Source organism: Bacillus rossius, chromosome 5 (genome assembly GCF_032445375.1).
Source record: "Bacillus rossius redtenbacheri isolate Brsri chromosome 5, Brsri_v3, whole genome shotgun sequence".
In the NCBI taxonomy this organism is placed as follows: domain Eukaryota; kingdom Metazoa; phylum Arthropoda; class Insecta; order Phasmatodea; family Bacillidae; genus Bacillus; species Bacillus rossius.
In genome coordinates, this window is record NC_086333.1 from 68,804,685 (window position 1) to 68,824,899 (window position 20,215).

The 20,215-nt window shown below is 37.0% G+C and overlaps 1 protein-coding gene across 1 annotated transcript in view; it reads right to left on the reverse strand.

Moving 5' to 3' along the window:
• Positions 1 to 497: 497 nt before the first annotated feature.
• Positions 498 to 20,215, reverse strand: part of LOC134531963 (protein takeout-like) — a 38,890-nt gene continuing 19,172 nt past the window's right edge. Inside the window, exons 3-6 of the mRNA XM_063368063.1 lie at positions 11,436 to 11,583; positions 9,404 to 9,537; positions 6,749 to 6,898; positions 498 to 3,086 (exon numbers count right to left, since the gene is read on the reverse strand). Coding sequence (XP_063224133.1) covers positions 2,929 to 3,086; positions 6,749 to 6,898; positions 9,404 to 9,537; positions 11,436 to 11,583 — 590 coding nt within the window. The 3' untranslated portion in view covers positions 498 to 2,928. The remainder of the gene's footprint in view (positions 3,087 to 6,748; positions 6,899 to 9,403; positions 9,538 to 11,435; positions 11,584 to 20,215) is intronic.

Genomic DNA, 20,215 nt, shown 5'->3' on the forward strand with positions numbered 1-20,215 from the left:
TTGGCTGGTTTAAGGTGTTCAAAACAATGAATAAGAAATGGCCTGTGTCATGAAGCAGCATAAAAGTTAAGAGTTAAATAAACATAGTAATTGTGTTGCGTGACAACTTTATGTGTGCAATTGAAGACCAATTCTAAAAGAGAGTAAATAATTATTGCACTCCATTTGAGATGCAAAATCTTGATTTCCGAGTAATCTGAAAAGCACTTTCTTCTCAGTCAAGTACAGTTTATATTTATAAATATGTAAAACTAACAATATTCACATTAAATAATTTAGTTTTGTCGTATAAACTAAACCTTTTGTTGCCAATAATTTACTTACATATCTACAAAAAATATATGAATAGTCTTCATAGTGAAATTTTGTACTAATTTTACAGAAGCTTGTGAAACACTGAAAACATAATGTAAAATTGGTCATAATCAGCAATTTTAATGTTTAGTGCCATAAAAAATGTTTATTAAAACAACTCTTGTTAAATAATAATGAAACACTTTTAATTTGAAACAACAATGATATTTATTTGTTAAATCTTTCAAGCATTTAGCAAGTCAATGCTGAACAACATTTCAAAAGGTCTATGGGATACATGAAATTACAATGATAGCAAGCCACTCATAGTCATGCGATGTTGGCCGCCTCAAACGGCAGTGCTTCTGACATAGAGACAGCCAATGAGTCTATAACGTGTCGGCCAAAATATGATTTCATAACAGCACTCAAGAAGCTTTGGATTGGCTGATTTAGTAGGGTCTACAAGTATGTTGTTTAAGCTTAAAACAAAGGGTTTTTTTCTGATGCTTTTTTTAGGCATCAGATTAAAGTGTCACCAATATGACAAATGTCTGGAAATTTGGTTTCCATCCACAAATACAGCAGTACATCAACATAAGAACCATGAGTAGGGACCAGAGAAATTCGCGGGTCCATTTCGCGATAGGCTAAACTCCGAACTCGTTCTCATCTGTTGTACTGCAGTGATTTGAACACAATTTACTTGAAGTACTCTAAGTCAGTGAAAAATTATCATAAATAAGGTATCGAATCACAAGCATTCCAGCTGACAGGTGTCACAAGAAAGTAGCCAATGAGCGGGTAATATTAACTCGAGTACACAGAGAATCTTGAGGTCATTGAAATCGCGAATTTTTCCAGTCCCAAGTCATGAGAAACGATTATTTGTATTAATTGTTGGAAATAAGTCCTTTAGAACGGGTGCAAAGCTACACGCATGAAAGTGACACACAGTAGTTTAAGGTCCATTAAGGATTTTGATCGCACCGAAGAATTTGCCCTCTTCAGCCCTTCTTTAAACGTTTTATGGAAAACGTAGCATAAAAATAGGATAGGCTATTTATTTCCATTTGACTTTTCCCTTTTTATGAATGGAAAATTGCTCTACCATGGTTTCGAGGGCAGCCTATATGTGAGAGGGAAATTAGGAATGAAGTGGAAAGTCAAACAACTGTAAGACTTTTTGCAGACATTGCGTCAACAGGTTTGTCACCATCGTGAACCTCTAGTCTGAACTCCCGTTTTGTACTTCATTGTTTAGTTTTATCGTTCAATTGAATTACTGAGTATTTGGTTTTATCATTCAATTTGATGATTGAAGTGTGAAGTTTCATGTCCAACTCGCGCAATAGCCACGTGTAGTTCTATCTTGATTTTTCTTTTCCTTTTGGAGTGTAGCTTTGTCATTTTCCCACCCATAGAACACAAACCAGATACAATCAGGAGCACACGGAGAAAACCAACTGACGTCTTTAAAAAATCTAGCTCTAATGGATTGTATTGTCATAAATACATAAATTGTGGTATTGTGCAAAATCGTATCTTTCTTCTTGGACCATTTCTTCACATCTATAATTCAATTTCAATTTTTTGAAAACTTCCATACAAATATTCTTCTTAAAATTATGTCATTAATTTCTTGATTTTTATCGCCAAAAATGGGTTATCATGGCTAGGTTAAATATAAACAACACCATTAAAAAAATTTGCTTTAAAATAAAATTTGTCACATAAATTTTATAATAAAATATTAACTAAACACCTTTTCACTGTGCCTACCGCTAACTTAAATTGTATGATTTTCAATATCATTGCAATTTTACAAAAAAAAAACTACACACCTGGTTTTAATCAGAATTATCATGTTTACATATGTGTGTATGCACATGTATGTTCATATGTGTTTAAATTTGTATACTCATGTTTACTGTGTGTATTTATGTATACATGTGTATAGGTGTTTGTGTGTGTATAAGTGAGATCGTAAGAATTCCCGGGTTCAATGACCTCCAGGATAGACTCCACTACACTCTACACACTCGGGCAAATGCCACCTGTTCATTGGCTGCTGACTTGTGAGTCGTCTTGACTGTGTGTCTGTGATTAGTAGAGACCTGTAGAATTCGCAATTTCAAATACCTAAAGGATAGACTCCATGATGCTCTATGCACTCGTGCAAATTACAACTGCTGATTGGTTACCGACTCGTAACACCTGTTGACTGGACTGATCGTGATTCGCTAATTCTTCTGTTAAAGATTTTTCATTGGCCCAGAGTCCTTCAGATAAACTGTGGCCCAATCACTGAAACAAAAAAAAATATTGTCAAAAGTATTTGGACTCTATCCTATCGCGAAATGAATCCGCGAATTTTACAGGTCTCTAGTGATTAGACACTTCTATGAGTGATGGTCTCTGATTGGCCCTCATTGCTCCAGATTAACAGTGAACCAGAGGTATAAGCAGCATTGAGGAATAATCATTTGAATTGTAGCATATCACGAAATGAATCCGCGAATTTTTTTTGCAGGTCTCTATGCACAAGCGAATGACGTGGTTTGCTGGAAGCACGGGAGCATGCAGGCGCGCGGTGCCCCCTCGGCGGCGTTGGGGGCAGAGCTGCCCCCGGGCTCAGGCCCCCTCGGGCAAGAGGTCGTCCAGCGCCACGCCCTCCATGGCCGCCGACAGGATGGTCTGCAACACGGTGCGGATCACCTCGCCCACGGCGGGGCCGATCTCCTTGTACAGCTCGCGCCAGTTCTGGTTCAGGAACGAGTTCATGGTGTCGCCTGCGGAGAGAGAGAAAAAGCAGAAAAGTAGCGAGCATGTACTGAACGTGAAAAAGGTGCATCCATCTCGAAACCGAAGGAAATGGGAACAGTTTTTCGTAGTTCTACAGAATGTCTGTAGGGGAAGAGGGTCTACAGTCAGAGAGTGGAAAAATTCGCGCTTTCGATTACCTCTAGGATAAACTCCACAACCCTCTACATACTCAGGCAAATGCCACTTGTTCATTGGCTATTGACTCGTGACACTTGTCAACTGTGACGCTTGCGATTCGATACTTTTTTGGTTGAAGGTTTCCTATTGGCTAAAAGTCCTTCAGATAAACTGTAAGCCAATTACAGAAGCAATATAAATGTACAGTTGTTTGGATTCTAGCAAATCGTGAAATGAATCCGCGAATTTTTCCGGTCTCTATCTATAGTGCCACGTAATAAACCAAAATAACAAAATCAAGAACATAGAAAATAAAACTTAAAATTTTTGTAAGGAACAGTTACAAATTTTCTCTAACCACAGCTTCTTGCTCCTTGTAAATTTTTTTTTTCACATCGGAAGGAGGGCAGCATATTTTGCCGCCCTCTGGGCATGCTCTTGGTACCATAAACTAATGATTAGAGGCATGGCATTAGTAAGGCTATACATATAGAATGATGCTACATCGCGAGAATAATTTACAGATTTCTAAGTCTTCGGAACACTATACTAAATTTCATTGGTTACATTTGTTTTATGGTTTGACCAGCGAAAGAAGCTCTTCCATGCTTGATTTAACAAATGAGGAACTCTTAACAGCATTAAAATATCTCTATGTTTCTCCTTTAACTAGCTTTGTTGTGAGAAAAAAAAATATTGCCCAACTACGCAAGTCACATGAACGTACATTGGATTGCAGACTACCCTTGTTCAAGAATAATTTTCGAGATAAATCATCTCTAGCCCTTTATTATTTACGTTAAATTATCTGATGCTCATAAAAATTCAACAAGGACGGCGCCAGTGGTTTCTTTCTTGTAATTGGCTGCCGTTTGCAAAATAATCCATTGAATTATTTGGCCAGGCCATTTACGACATGGTTTCTTCTGCACTGATTGGATGTGATTCGTGTATCGATGGTAAACACGCACTTGAAAGAAAATTAACAAATCACGAAATAAATACGATGCTAGAATGCTATAACTCCCATCTAGTCTCGAAACATTGTTGTGAAAAATACATGGCCCTAGTATAATAAATAACCGGAAAAAATTTACAGGTTCAATGATCTTTAGCATAAAAAGTTAGAAATTGGTGTAAAGTTATGGACTTTCCCAGGAAGAATGTGCTCAAATATTAGAACCGGTCCTTTGAAGTTCCAGATAACTGTATTTTCGTGATCACTAAGTTGGAAGTACGGATATATCTGTAAACTCACGAAAAGGTCTGGATAGTTTGTAATCTGTATTATTCGTAAATTTAAGGTGAAAGAAATTTAACAGTATAGAATTTACGGTCTTCTGCTAACTCTGGCAAATACCATCTTATGATTGTCTGAGATGAAATGCGAGATGTCTGCACATAGATATCTGTCAATTATAATTACTTTAAGATTTCTAAGTCAGTGGCTCAGAGTTTTCCAGACCGAACTAAGAGCCAGCACACGAATGAAAGTATTTGAATTTCAGCCTGTCATAAAGAATCCTCAAATTATTTTGGTCTCAAGGTATCAGTAGAGATATATATCGTGAAAATGTTCTGGTTGAACAAAGTATTTTTAAAAACCACTGTCACTTATTCATACTCTTTTGGTTGGAAGAACCTACGTTATGTAATGCAACAGTTGTATTCTCATTGGCCCATTTGAATGTTGTGCAAACGTCTTTTACAAGACAGAGCCAAAAAGGTGATGAAGTTTAGCTGGCAAAGTCCAAGAAGGCAATACAATTTTCCCGGAAAAATCATCATCACTCCCAACAAGGTAATCCAATTTTAATTCCTGCAGAGGTCAATTTTTAATTTTTTTTTCTCAGCTAGGAAATGTTTCTGATATTGCCGTGTTGCCGTAGTAGGTTTTCTCTGGTTTTCTCTGGGTACTATTGTTTCCGCTCTCCAATGCATTTCTTTTTCACTCAATCATTATAATATGAACTCAATGTTGGCGATACCTAATTCATTAGATAATTCAATCACTAAACGCATTGTAGCTGCTTATGCTATAAAATAGTATTTTAAAAAAATCCTTTAAATTTACGATGGGAAATGGTAAAATATCATAGCATATTCGTAATTTTTTTCTGCAACTGTGTTTACATCACTTCACAACTGAACTTACAACAGCCATCTTTAAGTATTAATGTATAGCCAAATTTTTTTAAGTCTACAGAAGAGATATAATTCTTATGTACTTTCACTGCGTGTTTAACCTGTTTACGAAAAAAAATTGTTTGCGGGATCCTGGTGTGGTTTAAACGAATATCTAGTGGTTGTATCTACAAAGACACCTTTGTTTTAGGTTAATTGTCTGTTGAGCTCTAAAAATATGTTATAAATATTTTTTGTAATTTTTAATAGTTCATAAGTAGAGTACCAATAACAATCCGAACTTCGGTAACCCGAAACCAAAAGTCAAAAAGGACTAAGGTCTGCGAGAAAGAGCACCAACGCCAAAAATAGACTTGTTCATTCAGTTGTACCCCCTTCCTCTACCATACTGTACATCTCCAACTGTCGAGCATTGTGACCTGTCGTTAGAACAACTTACACTATTGTCCTAAGGAACTTCCGCTGGTGTCACTCATTTCGTCCCGAGATTTGGTTACGTTTAAACAGAGCTTATAAAATAAACTATGTAATCACACGTTATTATGTGATTAGAATTTATTTGAAGAATGATATAGTTTAATCCGGAAAATTCTTTAACGGTCCGAATCTCAACTATACAGATTCAATTATATAGATTTTTTTCAGGATATTTTATAGAAGAAACGCAGATTTACTATTGTAATCTTTACTCAGGAAAAAGGAATTGTGGAGTTTCTACAATTTCTTACAGTATTGCCTAGACATTACGCTCGAATGCTGACTCTGCCCAGTTGAATTTTTTTCTGGGCAACGACCAGTGGGTGGAATCGATACTGCGTGCAGTCGCTTTTGGTCAAGCTGAGTTTCTCGTAAGAAAACCGAAACAATGGTTACGTGTACTTTTTACATTGCAGAAAACGTTTTAAAAGAATGTAACTAAAGGGAGTGATTGAGTTTAACCGCGGAAATAATCCATACTTTTTAACTATCAGCAGGTCAATTATCTAGAGACCGGAAATATTCGCGGGTTCAATGAACTTTCGGATGGACTCCAATATCCTCTACATAATCGGGCAAATGCCAACTGTACATTGGCTGCTGACTTGTGAGTCGTCTCGACTGAGTAACCTGTTATTCGACACTTCTATGAGTGAGGGTATCTAATTGGCCCTTAGTCCTCCAGATTAACAGTGAACCAATGGCAGAAGCCGCACTAAGGTATAATTATTTGCATTTTAGCATAACACGAAATGAACCCGCGAATTTTTCAGGACTCTAAGCATCATGTATGCAATTTTATGGGTGCTCACAAAGTGGCGACGGTGAGGTATGAAGTGGCTGAATATACAATCCGCTGACGATTCCTCACTCCGTGCCGAAGACTCACCTAATCGCTTGTCTCCGTTGAACAGGTTCTCGAAGTACATGGTGGCCTTCTTCACGTCGTACTTGATTTTCGGCGGCAGGAACCTCAGGTACACTTGTCCCTTCTCCTCGACCCTCTGTAGGATGTGGTTGGTCGTGCACGAGAAGCCGTCTGGTAATAAGAAAAAAGCGGTTGTCTGTAAAGTCGGTTTACGGACGATAGTTTAACGTGACAACATCATAACTGAACATTTATGAAATGATTGCATACTTTTATGAATAAAATTGATTCGTTTTTATTGAATTATCACTATTTTGTAGGGATACAAAGAAGAAGTGAAATGAAATCTACAATTTAATTGATAAATTTACTTTTATTTGCAATAATTAATTCAAATATGGTAATTACTTTAACGAAGAGATTATTTTAACTATAACTTTTATACATGCTTGCTATTTAACTTCTTCCAATCTGTGTTATTCTGTTAAGGATAGGACGATGATAGGAAAAGTAGGAAACGAATAGGAGTGTTTCAAGTTTAACGTGCCTCGAAAAAGTCAAATCGATGGTTGTTCCAATCGAGTGGAAGAGAGATAGATGCGGCGCAAGCGTACAATGAGCGTAACGGAACACAGCGTAACGGGACAATGTGCGTTACGGGACACTTTTTTGTGCGTGCAGCTGGCGTTCATCGATTCATTAGACGTTGTCACGCCGAAAAATTGTATGAATTAATTTACTTTCACTTTTAAACTTACTTTAAACCAAGCAATATTTAAATATTTGTTTCGTACATTGAAATTGGGTTAAATGTCTCTTTGAAACCGGGTTCATCAGACACCATTAATGATACGATACAGACCTAGGAAGGTGGTTCACAATTTTGTTTTCGGCCAGGGAAACCCTATGGTCGACTTTCCTTTTGGTGGAACCCCAACTCCTTCAAAGAATGTTATTTGACAATAATTGTGCCTGCTTTACCCGGCATTCGTCCTGACTGACGGATTCCTTGTGACCCTGCCACGGAACCCCAGGGACACCTTGTGGGAACCGCTGACCTAGGATATTAGAATATGAAATGGAAATATCTCAGAATCTGATCGAAATGATTTCAGGAAACTATGAAAATAAAATCAGGGTGGCCTGGCCATGGACTGTAGTCAGATCCTTCGTAACGCGATCACAAGAACATTAAAAGAGGTTTGATAAATTTTGTTTTTGAATTCATATTTATTTTATATTTAAAATATATTCTAATTAATCAGTGACACATATACTTTTATTGACATGAGGTAAATGAAATTTAGCACATTTTTAAGGTTTGTTTAAGTCTTATATGTATTAATATGTTTAAGTATATAACTGCCAAGAAGAAACATCAGATTATTCGACGCGGGTGCCTACTAGGGTTATGGTAGCTACACTTTTCTATGAACAATGGCTTTCAAAAATTGTCTGGGGTTAATTATACGCCCTGTCAGGCTGTTACATGAAAGCTCTACTAAAAGCTACGCTTAACGTTTGCTAAATCTAAGATAGAGCGTAGCAAACCCATATAGATAATCACGTTAGCATCGCTTAACTTCACCCTGCAGTTATGTTCATTAAAATAGAAATCTACTAACATTCTGTGTATCAAGGCAAAGGAATTATTCTCCATAACTTAAGGGTATTTTTGGGAAAACACTTCATATTCTAAATTTTACTTTCAGCAAAGAATATTATTAATAAAAACGATATTATTTATAAACAGTGATATTTTGTATATTTTACTTTTTATGATTTGTTGGTCCTCTTAAACTCCCTAAAAATGTCTGAAAATGACTGGTTTCTGTTATTTGGGTAGGCTAATGCAATAATAATTAAAAGTAAAATCCTTTGTTTTCTTTCAGGGGCAGATCTAGTAACAATAATACCACATATAAGTTTCAACAGTTTTTATACCAATAAACATTTTTATCTATTAATGTTGAACATTTGTGCAAGTTAAAGCATAGATCACACATTAAAAGAGACACAACGACCATAACATAGTTCCGATTGATGATTATACTATTACAGATGAAGTAATAATTACCTATTATTCTCAAAAAGTTAATGAAAATTCTAAATGCTAATGACTGCAAGAGTTAAAATATTTATAGCAGAAAGTCATAATTAACTCAAAAAAATTCCATTAAATTATTTATTATGTTTTTAAAAAGTAAAACTTTGGAAAACAAATGATATAAATTTTGTTAACGCATGAAAACTACTGAAACCAAAATTGCATCTTTTGGCTGTTATCTCTGATTCTTGAGATATTAAAAAATACTATGCTTCAACACTATTTCCCCTTCGAGATGCCCTCGTGATGCTGGAATCCTATAATTCACAGGGATGAGAGCCACACCGTAGGCCTAAAAGGTCCCAAGTTATCCGAAGTTCGTCTATAGCTCCTGAAAAAATACAAAATTGCAAGTTTTTATATATTTTACGACCATAGTGTCTAAAGATAACGCTAATCTAACCCAACCAAACTTCTACCCTCCCGGAAAAAAATAATAAAGATATTATTTATTACGCTGAACGAACCGAACCTAACCTAAAATTTTACTTCGGTAAACCTCGGAACTGTTCGGGTTGTGGTTGTGGCTTTCATCCCTGTGAACTGTAAGCTATCCTCAGGATGCGCACCTATCGTCATGTTGAAGTAGCCGTTCCCTCTGATGGGTAGCACCAGGACCTGTCCCACGAGGCGGTATTTGGACCTGATGAATATGTGCGGGATGGTGACCTGAGCGGACATCTTATTCCCGTCCAGGTCAATGCTGAAACGAGACAAACAACAACGTGTTTGCGGTTGCTTTACACAAATGTGGTACCATTTGAAATCACCCCATTTTTTTGTTACTAACTACCAGCATTGGTGAAAATTACGTGAAACAACTTAATGCCGACTGGCTTAGGTGCCAAAAGTTCATAGAAATGTCAATACATAAAATATAAATTCTTTTAAAATAAAAATAATTATAAAAAACTTATAATTTTTATCCATTTACTTGTTTTACTATAAATATTTAAAAATAATTTTAATATTTATGCCCAGTAATAATTGTATCAAAACAATGAACATACAAAATAAATAATTAAGTAACCATTGAAATTGCACAGATTACTTTAAAAAAAATATAATTAAACAATTTAACAATATTTATTTGAAACGTAGAAGGTATGAACGTCAAAGCAGTCTCATAAATATAGATACATCTATTTCTACTAACCGAGATTATGATTTTATTTCAGTTTCTTTAAATATGATATCACTTAAAACTGAATAAATAACACAATAAAATGTGAATGAAAATCATAAGTTGTTATTGGTGTGCTGACCGGAGACATATAAAATATACTCAATTTATGACGGAATACAATTGTAACTTAAGTGTTGTAACGCAAAGTTAGTGTCGAGATATTATCTTGTGTAACTAATGCCGCTAGTTTTATTGAAAAGGAACAATGAGATAGTGCAAATAATACTGAGTGTCAATGAGCCAGGTTTAGGTTATATTGTAATGGAACTTTTTATGGTACCTAAATAAACATAGTTAAATCACACAGAAATGAATTAAAACTATATAAAGACACCGAGACTCAACAAAAATAATAGAATGGGGTTTCTTGGCTTCTGGGATGTACCCCCGCGTTAAAGGCGAAGATATCACCGACGTTTCGGTAGAAGTTGCAGTTGCCATCATCAGGAAGCCTGCGATTTTTATTTAAAAATAAAAGAGTTATTTTTAATAAAATAATCAGATATAAATGAATACAGCGAGACGTAATAAAAAATAGATAAATTAAATTTTGATAAAAATTACTCTAGCCTCGATGAAACAAAAGTAAAATTATTTTGGAATAAAATAATTTATGGTGACAGATGACATCGAGACTCAATGAAAATAGTAAAGTTATTTTGGAACGACATAACCCGTAGACAGATATTCAGACTCAATTTTTAAAAAATGTTATTTTTGAATGAATTTTTCTGTATGATAGATGACATCGATCCCCAATGAAAATAGTAAATTTATTTTGGAATAAAATAACGCGTTAAAAATGGACAACGGAAAAATTCGCGGTTTCATTTTCGCGATAGGCTAGAAATCCAAAAATCCTTTTTAACTTTTTGCTGCTTCCGCATTGGACTACAGTTTACCTGAAGGACTCTTGAGCCAACGAACAAACCCTTAACGAAAGAAGTATCGAATCACGATTGAGCCTCCCAGTAAACAGTTCCCACGAGCCAGCAGCCAATGAGCTGGCGCAATTTCTCCCGTGCGCATATAGGGTCGTGGAGTCCATCCTGGACAGGTAATTGAGATCGCGAATATTTTCCAAGTCACCAGTCATGACTAGAGCCCGGTAAATTCGCGGATGAATTCTGTGATAGGCTAGAATTTAAACACATATACCTATTAGATAATTTTGCTATTGGCTTACTGTTCATCTGGACGAATCTCAACCAGTTATAAACCCTCAACCAAAGAAGGATCGAATCACAGACAAACCAGCTGGGACGACTTACAAGTCGGCAGCCAATGAACTTGCGTTATTTTGCCCGAGGGTACAGGGGTATGTGCAGTCTATCCTGAAGGCCATCGAAACCGCGAAATTTGCAGGTCTCTAGACGGGCCTCGGGGGGACGCGGTTGAGGTTATGGTCGCCTCACTTGAGCGCCTCGATGCTGGTGTCCTTGAGGCCGTACAGCAGCATGTCCGTGCCCTCCAGCTTGATGCTGACTGGTCCGGAGCCCTGGTCCACCATGAAGCGCTCCACGAGCAGAGGGTCCAGTACAGGCAGCCTGTACTTCGGGTCGCCTGGAATATTACAAACAAAAAGGGGGGTGGGGGGTGGTCTTTAAAGTCTGTTCACGGACGATATTTTAACGTGACAACGTCATAACATTACATTGATGAATTGATTGCATACTTTTGTTACGCAGGTTGGTACTGCGTAACGAGGAAACTCGCCCCTGCGGGCTAGTGGGATACCTCCCGCCATACACTGCACGGACTCGGCGCGCGAATTTCAATTGATGCGCGTTGGATAGCAGATCCTCGGGTCCACTCGTGCCTAATCGCCTTTGATCGGAGCACGTGGACGTGGTCGGAAGTTTCCGAGCCGCGTTTCCGATTCAGGATGTCCAGAATATTCCTCGCTGTTTTAGTATGGAGCACAGCGAGTATATAAGCAGGCTGCTAGCACGAGTTCCACAGAGTCTTCTCTCAACCGGCTGCGTGAATAATGCGGTGACCACGACCCGCACTTTCGATCATCGACGCCGAAAGGCTGCCCGCTGAGGTCTTCAAGCTGCGCACGGATGCCGAAAAAGGCGGTAAGAGAGGCCGCAAATTATACAAGTCAGTTACGGACTTGGTAATAATTCAGTGGTAGCCCAGTAACAATTTGCAAGTTGGCACGGGACTTCGGAAGTAAAAAGTATGTGTCGGACTTTGCAGTAAAATGACCAAGGGGAACATAGAAAATTCCGCCGAGGGTCATGAAGTGGTTTGCGACTAGGAGCATAACAGAGTTCTGCTCAGCAATACTTTAAAAAAATATATATATATTTTCTCGTTCTATTAATATGGTGAAAATAAAAGGTGCTACTACTTGATTAAAACGTTAAGGGCGTAGTGCAGTGGCATTAGCGGGACTATCAGTCGTGGCGTTTAAGACCACCAATGAACATAAACAAGGAGGTAAATTTTTAATGAAAAACTGTTTTAAAATAATTTCAAGCAACAGCATGTTAGGTGATTTGTCTCCAATTTTCTGCACTAGTATAGTGTTCGTTTTATTACCAAATAGTGTGAATTAAGAGCCGGCGAAAAGGTGCAAGTATCAGGGAATCAGCACGGCGGCAGTGGTAGAATAAAGACATTCGCTCCGTCGATGTTTCCGGTCCGACTGGGGTGATCAGGTCAAGGATCAACGGAAATAAAAAAACACTCGCCGCTATCACTTAAACGACACTGAAGATTTTAGCCAATTTTATTTCGGGAGAAGTGTTGAAATTTAAATTGTGTTAGAAATATCTCGTTCCTAAGTCTCTGGTACTGTTAAAACAATGTCTAATTTTGATCTGTAAGTGAAGGTTTAAGTATTTTGTATTAAAAAGAATTTGTAATTATAACTAAAAGAAAAGGGTCCAGTTAGAATTATTTATTGAGGAATAATTCGTGTGGTTATGAGAAAATGTTTAAAAAGTAGTGAATGGTACGTAATTTTGTATAAATTTATTTCAGGTGTTTTGTTGGTAATCGCTGGAACATGAATTGTAGCAGTAATGTGTAACAGCCAACATAATAAGAAAATTTATATGAGGATTATATATGTTTGTATAATGTGTGAATAAATCTCTGTACATGCCGTACTAAATATGTGTTATACATTGCTCTGTGTTTCCTTAAGCTCTTGTTGCCATTCTAATTTCCAACGACTAGGTAACACTTTTATGAATAAAATTCAATCATTTTTATTCAACTATCACTTTTTGGTATGGATACAAAGAAGGAGTGAAATGAAATCAACAATTTAATTGATAAATTTACTTTTATTTGCACTCATTAATTCAAATATGTTTATTACTTTAAGGAAGAGATTATTTTAACTATAACTTTTATACGTGTTTGCTATTTATCTTCTTCCAATCTGTGTTATTCTGTTAAGGATAGGACGATGATAAGAAAAGTAGGAAACGAATGGGAGTGTTCCATGTTTAATGTGCCTCGAAAAAGTCAAATCACTGGTTGTTCTAATCGAGTGGAAGAGAGATAGATGCGGCGCAAGCGTACAATGAGCGTAACGGGACACAGCGTAACAGGACAATGTGCGTAACGGGACACTTTTTCGTGCGTGCAGCCGGCGTTCATCGATTTATTAGACGTTGTCACGTCAAAAAAGGGGGTTGTCTGTAAAGTCGGTTTACGGACGATAATTTCACGTGATAAAGTCATAAGAAAAACATTGATGAAAAAATTCCATACTTTTTTTAATTTTCAAATATTATTTACAGTTTTTGCAAATGTAATATAATTAAATTGTTTAAATATAATCACGAACGATTAGTTAAAAAAGGCCCGCCTTAACCTGTTCGATATCATAGAAGATTATCTCGCACGGAGGTTGGCCGGTTCTTGCACGCACGGCTCAGGCGGAACGTGACAATGAGTCATGCTTTTTCGTGCGTGCAACCGGCGTTCATCGATTTATAAGACGTTATCACGTCAAAAAAAAAGTGTGCGTGGAATGCACTTGCGACAGAAGTGAAAAATCTTGCTTATTATAGGCCTATTATTAGGTGTAGGAACCTAAATCTCTTTACCTGAGGTCGCAGATAAAAATATATATATATATATATATGAAACTACGCGAGTGCTAAATTGTGCTATTGTGCAAGTATGTAAGTATGCAAGTGTGCAAATGCAAGTATGAAAGTATGCGACTATGTAAGTATATAATTGTCAAGTGCAAGTATGCAACTATGTAAGTATGCAAGTGTGCATGTGCAAGTATGCAAGTATGCAACTATGTAAGTATACAAGAGTGCAAGTGCAAGTATGCAAGTATGCAACTATGTAAGTATGAATGTGTGCAAGTGCAAGTATGGAAGAATGTAAGTATGCAAGAGTGCAAGTGCAAGTATGCAAGTATGCAAGTATGTAAGTATGTTGCGACATTTCTACATCTCCTGTCTGCCGTCTCCTCTTTTGGTTCCACCGCCCGTACATATAGTATAACCATTCCCCTCAAGCGATTTTAATTTTCGTAACGCTCGAAAATGGTAACCCCCCTCACCAAAGAAGTTTCACTTCGAAATCACGCGAATTTTCAGAATGCTGCTTTTTTTATTTATCGCTTATAGTAGGGCCGTAGTTGCCGCGAAATAACTCCAGGAAGTGGCGAATGCAAATGGTGGAAAAGGGTAGATAACCTCTCCCCACCCCCCTTGGCAACAAATTATGATATTTTGTTTTTCGAAATTTGTCACAACCAACGGAACTACAAAATAAACTGGAAGTGCATGTTTAAAATGATAATGCCACAGTTCAAACTCTTTGTTGTTGGTGTAAATGTCCTAAATATACGGGTTTTATTTTTTAATATTTATTTATAATCCACCCAAGAAAGAATTTTCTTAATCCACCTCTGACTTCAGGGTAATGGAGTCAGTAGCTGTGCGCTACACTGTTATAAATGACATTAAATATACGGAATGTTTTAGCAACGTTTTCACCTCAAATAAAAGAAGAGTTCTTCGTAATATCAGATAGATGAATCTTCGTAGAAACGCACGCCGTATTTCAACTTCCGAGTTTCGCATTACGTTGTAAAAAAAAGTAAACGTTCAACTGGAAGAAAAAAGAAAGGTTTTTCTTTAGACTGTATATTTTTTTAATGCTTTCTTAATAGCATAAGATTATTAGTTTTGATTCGTTTTCAGAGTAAGTGAACTCATTCCCAGTAAACTTACAAAGATAGCCGTAAATTTTCGAAGATCCTTGGATAGTTTATAAACAGCGTTCTTCGTAAATTTAAAGTGAAAATATCCAACAGTGTATGGCACATTTATCGTTTAAATTCTTCGCGATGTGTTCGTTGCACTTATAGTTTTTGGTCATGCAACTTGTATAACATTTGACGGATCTAAAATATATTACCATTGGTCTTCGTACCTCCTATTAGAACTGTCGTTATCTCAACTGTTTACGTAAACAACTTCGTATTGTTGTCAAGTGTTCGTCAAGAAACATTACGTGTTTCTTTGCGTGACAATTCGGGAAATGGATACCAACTTGTATATTACTTTTGAGAAACGACCAACACGAGACAAGGAACGTGACACAGACCTTACATGTCTATTGTCAAAATAAAATTTTTAAAAATAATTTTGAATGACATTTATTTACTTCTATTAATTTATTATGTCTTCATATTATTAGTATTGACACACACGTGTTATTTTGAAAGGAAATCGAAAAAAAAGCCTTCCCATCAAATACATTACTTGGAGTGATTTCTGTAATATGTTTACGGCGTCAAATGTTAACGAGCAGATTATCGTCACGGATTCACTCTCGGGATGACTTGAGTTTTAACTATGGTCCGGCCATTTTGGCAGTTAATATCTTATTTTCAGCTGAAATAATTTGAGATAAACGTCGAGTTTTCTTCTACGTACTACCTATTTCTTTTCTAATTACCTTGAACTATTGATATTTTCTTTACGACTCTCCATCCAACAAAAGTAAAATAAAATAATCTTTTAATGAATGTTATGTCGCATTGCTTCATACATGAGTTTAGCGTGACTGAAACTCCATGCGTATTGAGCGTTTCCAAACACACCTGGGTGTCAACTCGATGGTCATAAATTTGGGTCATGGCTGGGTGTTTGTATCAAACGTGCGACCGTCGACTTGTGATTTAGATGTGATCAAAGACGCTCTTAGTCCGATGTAGATAAACCCAAATGAAAAAAAAAAGATACAGCTGTTCGAGCACAGACAGACTATTAATAAAGTATTTCTGCTGATATGACTTAATATTATTTAAATAAGGAATGTGCACGTAGATATGTTTTATTTCTAACGGTGCAGTGAACTAATCTGTAAAACTTAGTTTACATAAAATTGTTTTCTTAGAGGTACAACATATTGATAAATTAAATACCAAAATTAATCCTGCAGTTAACGATCTTAAGTATCAGTAGTATTTGTGTCAAATAATTTCGTAAAGACAGAAGGATAACATATTTTTAACTCTATCTGTGGTTTTAGGTATCAAATTGGATGAACAAAAAAATAATAGGATATTATTGTATTGACATATTCTACCTGTACCGTTAAAACCAAAAACCTCTTTCAAACTTAGCTTCAAATAAATCGTTTTGTAAAAACTTATAATTTTCGTGCATTCCTTTAGTCGCAAGCTAGAATGAAAACCTTCACACTCTCTCACTGTGTTCATGATTGGCCCGCAGTTGTTTGGACACGCCCCTATACGACTGTGAGCCAACGATGCCCAGCTAGGAGAGAAGTAAGCGAATCAGGTAGTGCCGAATAACAAAGATAACAATGTTCTCGCTAAAAAATCAACCAGTGGGAAAGTAAACATGGGTCGAGCACACCTATAACTTTGGATTCTATCCTGAGGCCAGAAGAATCCGCGAAATTTCCGGGTCTCTACTTATAAGAGTGTTTTGTTTTGCGGAGGCCGGCGAGTCTGACGCAAACCTCGCGCGGGAGCGCAGGAATGTTTGCGGTTGTGCGAGGCTCGAACACCCTCCCTCATTTCACCGACACTAACTCTTCCTCGTGCCACGGCTAAGTGCGGCGTGGTTTTTAAGGCGTCGCAGCTGGCAACGTCTTTAAGAGGTGTTGCGGCAATACGCCGAACGGTAAAAAAAAAGAAGTAACTGCTAATCAGCGAGGTCACCAGCCGCGAGGGGTCTTAACAAGTGCCTGCACCTGTTGCAGCCCGGCGATTGCGAGACAGCGCGGTCGTCTAGTCTCTTTAAGGCCCGTCCGCACACTTCACATTGGTAGGGACACCTGTATTTCGCGATTTCATTTCATGTCAAGGTATTTCACAAAACACTGTAGCTTTTTCTAAGAGTCATGGCAAATTGTGAGGGTGCAGCAGTACGGTGACCACATTCTCATTGGCCCCGTCAAGAGCGGGACGACACCTCTCACCGACCTCAGCCAATAACCACAGAAGAAAAGCTACAGTATTTTTTGAAATACCTTGACACGAAATGTATTCGCGAAATACAGGTGTCCCTACACATTGCTTAGTTGGTTTCGTTGTCATCACGTGGATCTGAGGTCATTCCCGTAAAATCGTCACGTTAACCGTCTTGGTCTCAAAATTTCTCCACAGATATTAACCGAGTATTGCCAATTAGCGGAGGAAGTCTTGTAAGTGGTCATAATTTTTTATGTGTAAATAACACCTTAGCTCTTTGTATACGGAATTCGGTAGAAGTAATTTCATTAAACTGGAAAGGCAGTGGATGGCGGATCCACGTGTAGCAACATAACCCCGTATATAGTCACTTTCGTTAACATTAAAGGACATACCAAACGTATCGGTGTGCCAAATGAAACTTTATGATAGTGAAACTACGTTGGAATCTATTTGGCAAACTAAAATATTCATAGTAAAGAGTAATCTCAAGGTTTTGTAAAAACCTAAAGCTGGAATTCCAGTGATTATAGTGAATGTGTGAACGTGATAAAGGCGCGCGCTTGTTAATCATATTATCTCACGTGGTAATTCACAGCTATAAAATAACGTTTAAGCGAACACGGGGTTAAAAATTAATTTGTTACCCAACACGTGAAAGAAATCTATCGCAATGAAATCACAAAACAACAACAAAAAATTGGTTGTCTGTAAAGTCGGTTTACGGACGATAGTTTAACGTGACAACGTCATAACAAAACATTGATGAAATGATTGCATACTATTATGAATAAAATTGAATCAATTTTATTGAATTATCACTATTTTGTATGGATACAAAAAAGGAGTGAAATGAAATCTACAATTTAATTGATGAATTTACTTTTATTAGCACTCATTAATTCAAATATGTTTCTTACTTTAACGAAGAGATTATTTTAACTATAACTTTTATTAATGTTTGCTATTTAACTTCTTCCAATCTGTGTTATTCTGTTAAGGATAGGACGATGATAGGAAAAGAAGGAAACGAATGGAAGTGATTCAAGTTTAATGTGCCTAGAAAAAGTCAAATCGATGTTTGTTCCAATCGAGTGGTAGAGAGATAGATGCGGCGCAAGCGTACAATGAGCGTAATGGGACACAGCTTAACGGGACAATGTGCGTTATGGGACACTTTTTCGTGCGTGCAGCCGGCGTTCATCGATTTATTAGACTTTGTCACATCAACAAAAATTGAGATAACAGTAATTAAAAGAGAATGAAACAACAACGGCGAGTGAGTACCAGCCTTAAGCTGCCCGGGTACTTCACACTTTCCCCTCTCGCGGGTGGAATTCTGCGGTGGTAGAGAGGGGAAGGGGGGTTAAGTAGGGAGGAGAAGTAGCGCAGGTTCAACAGCCGTGTCAAGAGAAGGGGGAGGAAAAAAAAAGAGCGGTGAGTAGGCTACGTCGTCGGCTACGTCTACGATGACGGCTGGGGAAAGTGGCGCGCGCGCCCCACGCCTTGTGGTTTCAAGGACGCGACAGGCCACGCGTCCAAGCCGGCGGCGACAGACATATATCAAGATAAAAAAAAAATTGTAGGTGGTCCCATAATTCAACGTCAGGCTGAGAACATTTGACAAAAAAATTAATCACAGTTCTGAATTTAAAAAAAAAATCACAAAAAAAGAGTCGTAGTTTTCGAATTAAATACATATTTTTTCATCAAAAAGGTTTAAAATCTCCACTAGACACTGTGAATAATATTTATTTTTTTGCTACACAATCATAAAAATAAAACCACTTATTATGTAAGTTCAAAATAAAATCAAACATTCTATACTTTTTGGGTAAAAAAAATTATTTGGAAGACTCATGCGGCAAAAAGATTTTCGGTTTCATTGATTATACTTTTAAAAAGAAGTTACTTAATTAACATAGAAAGTTTTTTGAAAAGATGGCTAGTTAGAGCGAATTACTTGTTCAGTAAGCTAATTTCTTTTTTTTAGAGGGAATAATCAGTCACCCGATTAAAAACCCATGCAGCATAAGTCAAGTGAACACAATTACCCCCAAAAATTATATACTTAGCATTTTTGACTTTATTTTGAATTGTTATCAATACTAGGGTTAAGTAGCAAACATTTGTATTCGCCATATACAATAATTTGGTGCAGAGCGAAGATTTAAAATATTTTGGAAAAAATTGCCAATAACTCGAAAACTACTTTAAAACTTTTGAGTTTTTTTTTTTTTTTAATCCGTGTTTAGTTGGCCTATAAATGGACTACACTACCACGAACACTGGGCACTGGAATATGTTCCCAAAATGTCGCAACTGTTTTGTCTTAGGAAACCTGCTGTGTTCATCGGTGCTCTCGTAGTTGTGTCGTCCATAACAACTGTTTATTTTTTCATCGTTGTGTTCGTAGGTATGCCTGCGTTGTCGGTCTGCTTTAACTATTCTTGTTGTAACTGTCTCGCCGTTGTTAATGCTGTTGTATTTTCGTGACTAAATTCCTACCACGGAATCTTTCTGCTGTCTGATATTTTAAGTTTAAATACATTGGTCTGTGAGGTCGTTTTCTGATGTCTATAATATCTGTTTAAGGCCATTGTTGGGTCCATCTGTTTGACTTGTTATCTTTATTTTTTTTGTTTTGCAGTTTTTCATTACAAACAGTGCAAAAAAATGAAATGGCGCATGTCCAAGAAATTGTATTGTATAAAACTCCTCGTTTCTTGAATCGTTTAAAGAACGTGTTTATTAACT